General features: G+C 32.3%; 1 protein-coding gene across 1 annotated transcript; it reads right to left on the minus strand.

The window, feature by feature from the left end:
* Nucleotides 1-12363: 12363 nt before the first annotated feature.
* On the minus strand, nt 12364-12511 carry LOC111713416 (coiled-coil domain-containing protein 65 homolog; the record flags this gene model as incomplete). The annotated part of the gene is given in 1 exon segment (XM_023488263.1): nt 12364-12511. A coding segment is annotated over 1 exon segment (77 nt), but the record flags the coding sequence as incomplete, so codon positions are not given.
* Nucleotides 12512-12994: the final 483 nt, after the last annotated feature.

Below are 12994 nucleotides of genomic sequence, written 5' to 3' on the forward strand. Positions count from 1 at the left end.
TTTTCCATGGTTGTAAACATCCTTTGTTTCCATGGTTGTAATCATCCTTTGTTTCCATGGTTGTAAACATCCTTTTTTCCATGGTTGTAAACATCCTTTTTTTCCATGGTTGTAAACATCCTTTTTTCCATGGTTGTAATCATCCTTTGTTTCCATGGTTGTAAACATCCTTTTTTCCATGGTTGTAAACATCATTTGTTTACATGGTTGTAAACATCCTTTGTTTCCATGGTTGTATACATCCTTTGTTTCCATTGTTGTATACATCCTTTTTTTCCATGGTTGTAAACATCCTTTGTTTCAATGGTTGTAAACATCCTTTTTTCCATGGTTGTAAACATACTTTTTCCATGGTTGTAAACATCCTTTTTTCCATGGTTGTAAACATCCTTTGTTTACATGGTTGTAAACATCCTTTGTTTACATGGTTGTAAACATCCTTTGTTTCCACGGTTGTGAACATCCTTTGTCATGGTTGTAAACATCCTATTTTTCCATGCATTTTACACTGTAAAATAACTTTTATTTCCGGAGACTTTTTTGCATAAAATCATACGGAACCATAAAAAAGTCTCAAGAAATAAAGTCTCAAAATGGTAGGACTTTATTTTCAGAGATTTTTTATTTCAAGGACTTTTTAGTGTAAAAATTTAGGACTTTATTTCCGAAAATTTTTTTGAGAACTTTTTTGCGGTTACCGAATTTTGTAACCTGTAATTGTCTGATTTTTAAAAACGTTCAAAGTACAATTCTTAAGCATCGCAATTTCTTCTGTTTATGATCGGACATTCAAAAAGAAACATCCAAATAAAAAGACTTTACTGCACAGTAAACTGTACTTTACTGCACAGTAAACTGTACTTTACTGCACAGTAAACTGTACTTTACTGCACAGTAAACTGTACTTTACTAAGCAGTTTACTAATTTTACTATATCTACCCTTGTACTACACTATTTTATTTATGTCACTATAAATTTTAGCTAAAATCAAATAAACTTCAAGATATTTTTTTAGGATGAAAGAATCTTTCAACAACGCTGTTTACATCTAAACATCAACATCAACATCAACATCAACATCAATATCAACATCAACATCAACATCAACAACATCAACATCAACATCAACATCAACATCAACATCAACATCAACATCAACATCAACATCAACATCAACATCAACATCAACATCAACATTTTTGGGTGGAGGTGAGGCAATTGTTTGCTGTGACTGCAGTTCTTTTCGTAATTCAAACTTTTAAACATCAAGAATTAACATTAAGCAAAATTGTTTTGATAATTACAATATAAATAGTTTTCAGCTAAATAACATGATGCCAGAGACAAGAGATATTTATGTCCTTGTTATGTGGGGTTTGTTACATAAACATGATTTTTACAACCTAAATTTACAGAAACAAAAAAATTGAAACCCCGAATGTCTTAAGTCTAAACCCAGCAGATGTTTTCACATTTTACCCATTTTCAGGTCTGTATGCACATATTATGCGACCCTTTTATCGTGTTTTAAATATTCGTTGTTGCAGAAAACCAGAAGTTGTTGATATGTTGATTGTTGATATCTAATGAAAATAAACTGTTTCACTCATCATTCACCGGGTTAAAAAAACTGTGAGCTAGTAATCAATAAATGAATTGAATCCTCGCCACACACTCTGATTTTCTGATCTCTATATCTTTAGAACCCAAGTCGTAGACCTTAGATATTTTAAACGATGAATTCTGTTGGATCAAAACATCTTAATTTGAATTATCAAAGGTCTACATCATCGATTTGTTCTTCAAATTATTGTCTTTCATTCTCTGTTAATTGTTAAATTAATTGTCGTATACAAAACATGTTTTAGTGCTATAAACTATATTATCGTTAATGCTGTTGTAAATGTAGATACAAATGATAAATATTAATGTTTTCTTGTAAACGTAATAATAAAAATGAATGTACAATTAAGATCGAATATTTTTACAAATAAATTATGAAATAATAAACTGTTTAAAACTATTGTTCACCTCCACACAAATGTTTGCATATATCCAATTATAAAAAAATGCTTGATATCCCATATTTCTTGATTGTCCTCAATCACGAAATATTGAATGGTTTGGCGCCGAACTTAATATACATTCTTTTACTGTATATTTAAATACGTTTCATCATAATCGGTTTAAAAATAAAATAAAACCTAAAGATTCAAAGAAATTGTTCAAAATACAGTTTTTTTTTAGGAAAGCAGCAAACAGTTATTTTTTAGCAAGAAAATACGTTTTTTTTAAAAATTCAATCAGAGATAGAATTCACGTGAATCCACCATTTATCTTGTAGTTTTATATATACTTCTACAAGCAATATTATATATTATCCTCTTGTTACATGTCTATTTATAGTTTATATTTATTATATATTTATTGCATGGACATTTATTCATTTGTTTATCGTATATTTATAAATTGTTGATGAAATATCTATGTTTCTGTTTAATAAATATTTAAAATGTAGATATTTTGTTCACTTGTTTTAAGAAGAAGAAAAGAGTTATGAATAAAATGCAACCAGATAAATTTGCCCTCCCCATACTTGTGAGTAAAATCAAAACTAAAGAAGTTACGAGGTCTCAAATTTGTACCAGTAATGTCTACTTCTTAGTGTGTTCTGACTAATGTTAATTTAACTTATGTTTATCTAGAGATTTAGCAGTAGATTTTAAACATTTATCAAACAAGAAATTTTCCTTCTAATATTTTAGAATAAAATAGAATTCCAAGGTGCTACGAGTATAACGTGCCTCTTTTTATAGGGGTGATTTTAGCTTCGGAATGAAACTTTACTCGCGACTATTTTCTTATAATAACGTTTCTAACAGTACGTCACATAACGTTTCTAACAGTACGTTACGGGGCGGGGGAAATAAAGAAAGTTCATACTGAAAGTGGCATGTCAGATTTATGAAGGTACCTTTAAAACCTTTGATTAATACTAAATGAATGAGCTATCCTTGTTTTGGCTAAAATTAGATTATTTTCTATTTCTCTGGAAAAACGACGATTGCTTCTACACTGTTACTCAGATTGAAAGGAATTGAGTCTTTGCCACAAACTCAAATCCCTTTACCTTTAAAACTTTGATTATTTGATTTTACAGAATTTATACGACATTGGGTTGAAAAGATATAAAGGGATTAGAAAATCAGAGTTTGTGGCAAAAACTCAATTTATTTAAAAACCTGACGAAGAAACGACAAACTTGAAAATTGTCAAGATCAACATGAAACCTTGTACACACTTATATTCCCCCTTTCAAGCTCAAATCCTGAATAAGTGCATATCCTTCAGAACTATCATCGTTGAACAAAAAGACATTCAAAAATTTGGACAGATTTCCCATTTAAACCTATTGTCTAAATCTCTTGGTAAACAGACTATAAGCTCCAAAATGTATAACTTAAACATGAAAAATATGTTATATTTGTAGAACAAGATTATAACTTGATCATAACTCATTAAAAACCCGTTCATGAACTATATTTTTTTTTATAGAAGAGTTGGGTTAAAGTAGATTTAACAATACTTTTGTGTAAAAATATTTCTATTGAAAGTTAAATAAAAATATCTAAAAGTGCATTTCACAATGTTGGAACAGAGCTGAAAACTTAAGAATGATGGATATCAAGATTAATGCTTAAACTCCTGGTTTTACTAAACCCGAGATTATTTTAATACGCATTCGATATCCAAGAAAGAAGTTTGGTGTTGATTGTGTCATATCAATTGAACCAACGTAAGTTTTGGATCAATGTTTTTTAAGACTAACGTTTAAAATCTACATTGGTCCTAAATGTGATAAAATATGTTTTTAATAAGTTCATATTAACATGGTAAAGTTTATATTTGTTTAAATGCATTAAAAGCCGGCTTGTGAACACCTGATTTAAATTCAATTAGTTCAATCGATATAGCATTGTATCTGTAATTGTTATCAAACGTATCTTTTATACAGTAAGGATATCCAAAAAAAGAGGATTAATAAAAAAATAAAAAATGGGTATATTGGATACTCAGATTAAGCGACCGTGATTAAGGATATCTCATTCTAAAGTTTTCAGCTCAGTACACATAGTACTTGGGCCTCGGAGATATTTCTTATCATTTTCTGCATCGGGGTTTCGTGCCTAATATATATATTTTTTTATGTAATTATAGAACACTAGGCTTCGCGCTCAACTTCTTGTTCAATTGTGAACATGTCTTTTTTGTATACATTGTAAAAGGAAAACAAAACCAAAAATTTCGCGGATTTAAAAAAGAAATTCGTGGATTTTTAAAATTTTCAAAAATCGAATTTTGTTAGAAACACATTTTTAAAAATTCAATTATCCATAAACCTTCCCTGGGGTCACTCGAGGTCCGTTTTTACGTCACATCAAATAGGTTGTCAAGTACAATAGATGGCAACACAGAATGCGTACACTTTTAGTACAGCTGTTTAAACGTCATAAGTGTCAACTCAAATTTTCTGTCTGACAAAACTGTAAATAAAAGTGATATCTTTAGACTGAAGTGCTTATCTTTTAGAGAAATTAGTGCAATTTTATGTGTTCTTTATTTCTGTTTTTACACTGTTTCATTTAACGTTCTATAGACTAAATAACAGGGTTGAAACTGATATTGTACAGAACCCTTTAACATTGTAATTCGAAAGTATAACGTTAAAACATATTTCAGAAATGTTTAATAATATCTTTGGAGAAGTGCTCTGGAAAGGTCTAATCGAGGATAAACCCCCAGATCCAGGGGAAATACAGGCAACAAGAAACGGTAATTTTCTAATGAAATGTCATCTTCTAAGGATATTAAATTTTTTTCTCAAATGTCGTATTTTACTATTTTTGGGAACACGTACGAAATATATTTAAATTTTTCAAAAGTGCTTTAATTATGAAATTATTGGAAAGTCTATGAAGATATATATTATAAACAGGGTGTCCAAAGCAAAAATTTGGAGTAGGGGTATTGGGTACTGAGGCAACAATTTTGATTAAATGTTCACAATCATGTTAACATTAGAAATCTCGATATTTCAGTTATTTCCAGGCATTCTTTTTATATTACAATCACTTATTCAATTATCGAGCATGAGCCGAAAAACTGATTTCCCAGATTTTTCAAATTTTCAGTTTTTACATATATTCATTTGTTCTTAAATAACCAAAAAATTCACACATTTTTGTACATTTTATGTAAATTATCTGTTGCAAAGTGTTTTGTGAGATAACATGTATATCATATTTAAATTTCGCAATATGGATGTCTGTGTGATTTGTTTTGATAAAAAACGACATATTTAAAATTTAAAACAATTTTAATAAATAGTTAAAAATATTTTTGTATTTTTATTATTGTTTTTTGTTGTTGTTGTGTATGATGATATATAATGTGTATGTATACTTTAGTCATCGTTTAACCCACCAAAACTCACTTTTTAAACAAGGTAATCCAAATGATTTTTTGTAAAATTCGTATAAAGTATGAGTGTTTTAAAAAGTTAAAAGTCTAAATTTAAAAAAAAATTAGCTGGCTTTAGAAATTGAACAGTAAACCTTTAATAACCCTAGAAATATTTACTTTAATGCTAATTAGAGGGCTGGGGCCTGGACGCCCCCCCCCCCCCCCATCAGACTATTTAGTTTACATAGATATACAGTGAAAAAAATATAAGCAACCAAATGACAGTAAAAATACTCTATCTAATTTTGAGTTGTAAATATTCTTTACGTATTTCTACAAAGACGACATTTATCTCCACCGAATCTTGGAAATAATACCAACTAATCAGAGGACATGTCGTCTTTCTTTTTTCATTTGACACATATGACGTTGTGCGCATTTGGTCGATTTTTCTGTTGCCATCTATTGTACTTGACAACCTCTTTGCGTCACATGGGCCATGGCACGCACAAGATACAAGAATAACTTTATTACAAGGCAAATCATTGTTATTGTACAGTTTTACCAACAAAGGAAAAGACTTCAGAGACGACTATACAGAATTAATTTAGTCTCTTTTCTTGCATTCAAGGGATTCCGTTTGATCAAATTTAAACTGAATCATTTATGAGCTTTATCATTTAGTAAACATTTAAAATAAAAAAGTTGAAGACAGAAACCAAAAATCAAGCTTCTAATCGTCATATTTCAAAAAAAATTTTTTTTTTAAGATCTAAATATTTTTATTAACACAAAACATTAAGTTATAAAAAGTATGAGTTGAAATACGAAGATTACATAGTGTTATTTTTGAATGAAATATAATTACAAGGATATTTTGATTTTGCTTGTGGACAATGAATAGGGTCGCAATTTATTGGAAAAACTTGTTCACATTTAATGCAAGTGGATACATTTACTAGGTGTGTGTTTAACTTGTGATGCGGATTGATTGAGCAATCTTTAAAATGTTCAGTTTTCATCCACTGGGTATGAGGTATATGCCCGGGTCCTTCTGTCTGTTACCAAACACAATGTCCTGTATCATAAGGTTTTTCCGATCTAAACACAGGGGACCAAGGTTTATCTCCATTACATTTATGACACAATTGATGTTTGTCCATCTCTCTGGGAATAATGTCCGTGTCCATTTCAAAGTCCATTTTCTCGCTCAGTTGGGATTCAGGTGGATGAGTATCAACAGAACCTTGAGTATCAGCTCTATTCTTTATATTTAACCCTGATTGTTGTTTCTGTTGAGCCAGGTTTACAGGTTGTATATATGTACTGCAGGGGGTATTGACAAAACCTGTTTCTGTTTCAGGGACATCCGGCTGCTGATCAGCTGAATTTCCATACCCTGCATGTTCAGGGATAGATACATTCTCCGTTCCAGCTCGTTTTCCTGCAGCTACAGCTTTTTTCAACAGCCAGGCCTCTTTTCTTTCCCTGTCCTTTCTAATTTTGGAAGGCTTCTTTTGTTTTCCTTCCCGTGGAACCCGAGGTCGAGGTAAGGAGGAGAAGGTGGAACCCTGGGGTCGGGTGACTGATGAGAAGGTAATTGTTTCCTTCCCATTCTCAGTCTCCAGAGTCATCCTTGCCCAGATCCCTGCTGATCTACACTGATTGTATAATCTTAGAATGGCAGGGAAAGTATTCACCCCTGCCATCTTGTTTTAGCTCTAGTGTACTGCAGCATTCACTTACTGTTGTGTTCGGTACGAAGGTCAGCTGAATACTGAAAAAAATTTAAATCGCCTTTACAGCCTTATCCTTTGCGAATAACCCTGTATGTATGAATGTTGCCATAGCTGTAATATCGGGTCACATGCTATTCTGTAAACTTGCAGTACATTGTACATTACTAATTATCTATGTTTGTAATCTTGTACGAAAAATTCCATTATTTACTTGAACTGTGTTTCAAATGACAACGTAGGAATTGTAATTACGTCTTTTAACTTTAACGTGCAATATATAAACCTTAAATATAGCTAGGTTGAATCAGACCTCCGATTTGATTACATTATAGTGTAATTGCACCCGGTTGAGTATTTGGGGTTGAGATCATACTTCGTTTAGGGAAGAGATCGATTAATGGGTTGATAGAGAGCCAATGCTTGTGTCCCTGTGTGGCATTTATAGCCAAAGTAATAGCTTGCTGATAACTAAGCTTGTGTCCCTGCATGGTATTTATAGCCAAAGTAATAGCTTGCTGATAACTAAGCTTGTGTCCCTGCGTGGCATTTATAGCCAAGGTAATAGCTTGTTGATAGCTAAGCTTGTGTCCCTGTGTGGCATTTAGAGCCGAAGTAAAAGCTTGTTGATAGCTAAGCTTGTGTTTCTGTGTGGCATTTAGAGCTGAAGTAATAGCTTGTTGATAGCTAAGCTTGTGTCTCTGTGTGGCATTTAGAGCCGAAGTAATAGCTTGTTGATAGCTAAGCTTGTGTCTCTGTGTCGCATTTAGAGCCGAAGTAATAGCTTGTTTGATAGCTACGCTTGTGTCTCTGTTTGGCATTTAGAGCCGAGGTAATAGCTTGTTTGATAGCTACGCTTGTTTCCTGGTATGGCATTTAGAGCCAAAGTAATAGCTTGTTTTATAGCAATGCTTTTGTCCTTGTGTGGCCTTTAGAGCCTGAGTTAGATTGATAAGCTACGCTTGTGCCTCTTTGTGACATTTAGAGCCTGAAGAGTAGCTAGATTGATAAGCTATGTGTGGCATTCAGAGCGAGGTGGGTTGTGTCCTTGTTGACTTGGATAGCGGACTGATTGTACCCGGACTGATACGGTTTGGGATGAAGTTTTAAGAATACGGCATTCATTACATTAACACTTAAAAGTAGTAAAATAAATAAAAGATTACACATTTGGGAATTTCAGCAGAATGAGCTCTAATTCAATAATGGTTAGATTTGAATTTAACGTAAATTTGACCTACAAAGCATGAGATATTAAAAATAAGCAATCACAATTTACTATGAAGTTTGGACCCGCCTAACCATGGTTGGTTGTTTTGAGTGGTTGGCCCGAAGTTAATTAACGATACTGAATATAATTGGTTACACATATCAAGATATGTTTTTGGATAGGTAAGGAGTTGATTGGAAGGAAGGAGATTGTCAGGTGATCTGTGGCAGGGTGAGATCAGAGGGATTTTTGTGTAGAGATGAATTAAAATACAGGGTGTTAATGATGTTAGTTACAGAAACAGAAATAAGCTAATAAATTTTCAGTTATTTTAGTTTTTTTTTATAAAATTTATTCACACGATATACAGCTAGGTTTTTTGCATTTAAACCTCTCATAATTCTCAAGATAAATATTGTTTACTCGTTGTTTAAATATTTTTGCAGATTTAGGTTTCTTTAAGGTCAATTTCAATTTCATTCCACAATTTAGGAAATATTGCGGACGGAAAGCTTTCTAAATTTTTGATTAAAACCCGTTCTAATTTATAATTTAAGATTAAGAACTTTCAGTTTTGAAAATAATGGATTTGAATGTGTCTTGAAAGTACTATTATTAACCGCTCTGATTGCCTTTTTTTTGCAAAGATCTGGTTTTTTTGCAGTTTAAAGTTTTTAACCCCTCCCCAAGTAACAATTCCATATTCAATATGAGGCCTTACAAGAGAGTTATAAACAAGTAGACGAATATTTAATGGTAAGATATTCTTAATTTGAGACAAAGCAAAGATTGAGCTAGCAATTTTATTCGAGATATGTTCAATTTAAAAATCCCAGTTTAAACTTGGAACAGGAAAGCGTAAAAACTAAATTTTCATGTTAAATTTTTTATTTTATATTTATAAAAGTCTAAAAATTCTGGAGTAAAGGGCCTGCAGACTTAATTTGAATTCCCCCTTAATCCATAGATTTGCACAAACGATTAACAAAGGTACCTCAAAAAGTAAATTGCACGAAAGATTGAAATCTAAAATGTTTTCAATCAGAAATCCTTTATTTATGAGATATTGAAGAACAAACATTTTTAATTTCTGACATGTATGTAACCAAATTTTTTTTATACTTGTACGTAATTTTAAAACTTTAGGAGCTACAAGGTCACAAAATCGTACCAGTATTATTTCAGAAGTTTGACCTTTGCTTTCTGTTTAGATTCCAACGCAAGTGGATTTGCAATTCCATTCAACTTTCTTGCGGTTGTGTTTCAATTTTTCAGTATTCAGAAGTCAGCTGACCTCAGTATTCAGCTGACCTCAGTATTCAGCTGACCTTGGTACATGCAGTACACTAGAGCTAAAACAAGATGGCAGGGGTGAATACTTTCCCTGCCATTCTAAGATTATACAATCAGTGTAGATCAGCAGGGATCTGGGCTAGGATGACTCTGGAGACTAAGAATGGGAAGGAAACAATTACCTTCTCATCAGTCACCAGACCCCAGGGTTCCACCTTCTCCTCCGTACCTAGACCTCAGGTTCCACGTTCTCCTCCGTACCTAGACCTCAGGTTCCACGGGAAGGAAATCAAAAGAACCTTCCAAAATTAGGAAGGACAGGGAAAGAAAAGAGGCCTGGCTGTTGAAAAAAGCTCTGGCTGCAGGAAAACCATTTGGAAGGGAGAATGTATCTATCCCTGAACATGCAGGGTATGGAAATTCAGCTGATCAGCAGCCGGATGAACCTGAAACAGAGACAGGTTTTGTCAATACCCCTTGCAGTACATATATAAAACCTGTAAACCTGGCTCAACAAAAACAACAATCAGGGTTAAATATAAATAATAGAGCTGATATTCAAGGTTCTGTCGATACTCATCCACCTGAATCCCAACTGAGCTAGAAAATGGACTTTGAAATGGACACGGACATTATTCCAGGAGAGATGGACAAACATCAATTATGTCATAAATGTAATGAAGATAAACCTTTGTTCCCTGTGTTTAGATCGGAAAAACCCTGTGATACAGGACGTTGTGTTTGGAATAGGACAGAAGGACCCGGGCATATACCTCATACCCAGTGGATGAAAACTGAACATTTTAAAGATTGCTCAATCAATCCGCACCACAAGTTGAACACACACCTAGTAAACGTATGCACTTGCATTAAATGTGAACAAGTTTTTCCAATAAATTGCGACCCTATTCATTGTCCACAACAAGCAAAATCAAAATATCCTTGTAATTATATTTCATTAAAAAAATAACACTATGTAATCTTCGTATTCAAACTCATGCTTTTTAAAACTATATGTTTTGTGTTAATAAAAAAATTTAGATTGGCACGCAATAAATGCAATTAATTATTGCGCAATTCAGTTCAACAACAAAAAAAGTTCAATTTAAACTTTGTTAGTGATATGCAATAAATTCAGAACTTTACTAGCATTTCAGTATCAAATGCTATGAAAATTGAATTTAAACTTTATTTAATTTTATAATATTCATATGCAGAATGATAACCGAAAAACTGCATGGCATAGGAAGACGACATTTTAGACTTAAGAAGACCCAGTTAACTGAACAAGTGATTTGATAGCTTACTAATAATAACTTTTTGTGTTTGTAACGACATCAAATACAATGCAATGTTGTCCTTCTGTTCCTTAGTTTTCTGGTTCTCACTGTAGCAAAATATCTAATTTTGATTAAACGAACCTTACAGTTTTAACCAAAAAAACTTTCCATATTAATGTATATCCAGTGGGAACAAATAAAAAATGTATTATATTAAATTGTTAATTAGTAGCTTAACCACAAGAAACTTAAAAATTTGAAAACTGTTGAAACAAGGGATATTTTAAAATCTACAGAGATATTCCCATTCTTTTATCTGCTGCATACATCACAGTTAATATGATTGGTTTTTAGATTTAAAAGCAATTCCGTTGCACGCAATTCCCGCATTTCCGCGCAATTCCATGAATATTTGATGCTTCCTTGTTCTTAATTATAGCGCAATTTTTCTAAATGAAATGCACAAGCGGAAGCAATCATTGCTCATAATTCCGCGCAACGGAATTCCGATTGGAAACCCTAGTTTAGTGTAAAAAAGGTAGATAGATAAATAGAAAGATACATAGATAGATAGATACGCACATAAATAATGTAAATGTTCCTTTGTGGTAGAGAGTTTTTCAACTGCTTCAAAAAAAACTTGATGGCTTCCAGAGAAAATATATTTCGATATTTTAAATATCCTTCTCAATTCTTGAGGTGTAGTGTATAAGTTTGAACTGAAATAAATAGAGAAAAAGATAGAAAGATAGATTGATAGATAGATAGATGGATAGATACAAGGATAGGAAGTTAAAAAGATAGATCGATAGAATAATAAAAAATGATAAAAAATGATTTTATTAATTAAACTTTATTTCCAAACTAAAAACAAAAAAATAAGCTGTCGTTGAAAACAAGCAAAAAATATGATTTAATCTGAGATCATCAATCAAGAGAAGAAATTGAATTTTTCCATTTTCTTATTGAATTGGTTCAATTTAGTATTGAGACGTTATTAAGGCTTCGATTTATTTTCTTCAAAATCCTTGGTTGGCAGAGAAAAAGAAACTGAGTTTTTACCTTAATATTTGACTATGGATTCTGTTAGATCAAATAGTCTAAGTTTGAAATATCAAAGATTTACACTAACAGGTTGCAAAGTTATTTATTAGGGAGTAGATGTTGTTCCTGTTTCAAAACGTTATGCTGGATAAGTTTGATTCTATTTCATTATGCAAAATTTTTACTCTGAGGCCGAATTTAAAGAATTTGAGCCCCGGCTTAAATTTGGAACGCGGCTCAAATATGGTCGGTTTCTCTTAAAATTGTATTCAATGTTTCAATTGAAACCGGTTTTTGGCGGATTTGAGAAGCGCTTAAATTTATTAAATTCGGGCTCTGATCTTAGATATTAACCAAAACGATGTGAAATGTATTTTAAATCGGAACTAAAATTTTCTTTTCTGTTTTTAGTGAATTTTTCCTCTTCTTGTTTCCTTCTCCTGCCTTGTCATCTCTAGTCCTTGCTTACTCAACTCATCTCCCTAAACCATAAGATTAAAGGGACTGTATCTCCCTAAACCATAAGATTAAAGGGACTGTATCTCCCTAAACCATAAGATTAAAGGGACTGTATCTCCCTAAACCATAAGATTAAAGGGACTGTATCTCCCTAAACCATAAGATTAAAGGGACTGTATCTCCCTGACCCATAAGATTAAAGGGACTGTATCTCCCTAAACCATAAGTTTAAAGGGACTGTATCTACCTAAACCATAAGAATAAAGGGACTGTAGGCGTAATTTCAAGTGACTCTCCGTACAAAGAAGACAATGTCCGATTCACAACGGTAATCTTGAATCCATTATCTAATCCATAATGCGGAAGATGTCGTCGGTTTTCTAGGCTCAAAAATGTTGAAAATTCCTATATATGCTAATCTGCAGTAGAAACCATTTTTGTAGAGAAACCGCAATACTAATTAGTTTTCATTATTATAAACATTGATATCTAATTTATGTTGGATCAG

This window comes from Eurytemora carolleeae, unplaced genomic scaffold, assembly GCF_000591075.1.
Source record: "Eurytemora carolleeae unplaced genomic scaffold, Eaff_2.0 scaffold1343, whole genome shotgun sequence".
NCBI classification, from domain to species: domain Eukaryota; kingdom Metazoa; phylum Arthropoda; class Copepoda; order Calanoida; family Temoridae; genus Eurytemora; species Eurytemora carolleeae.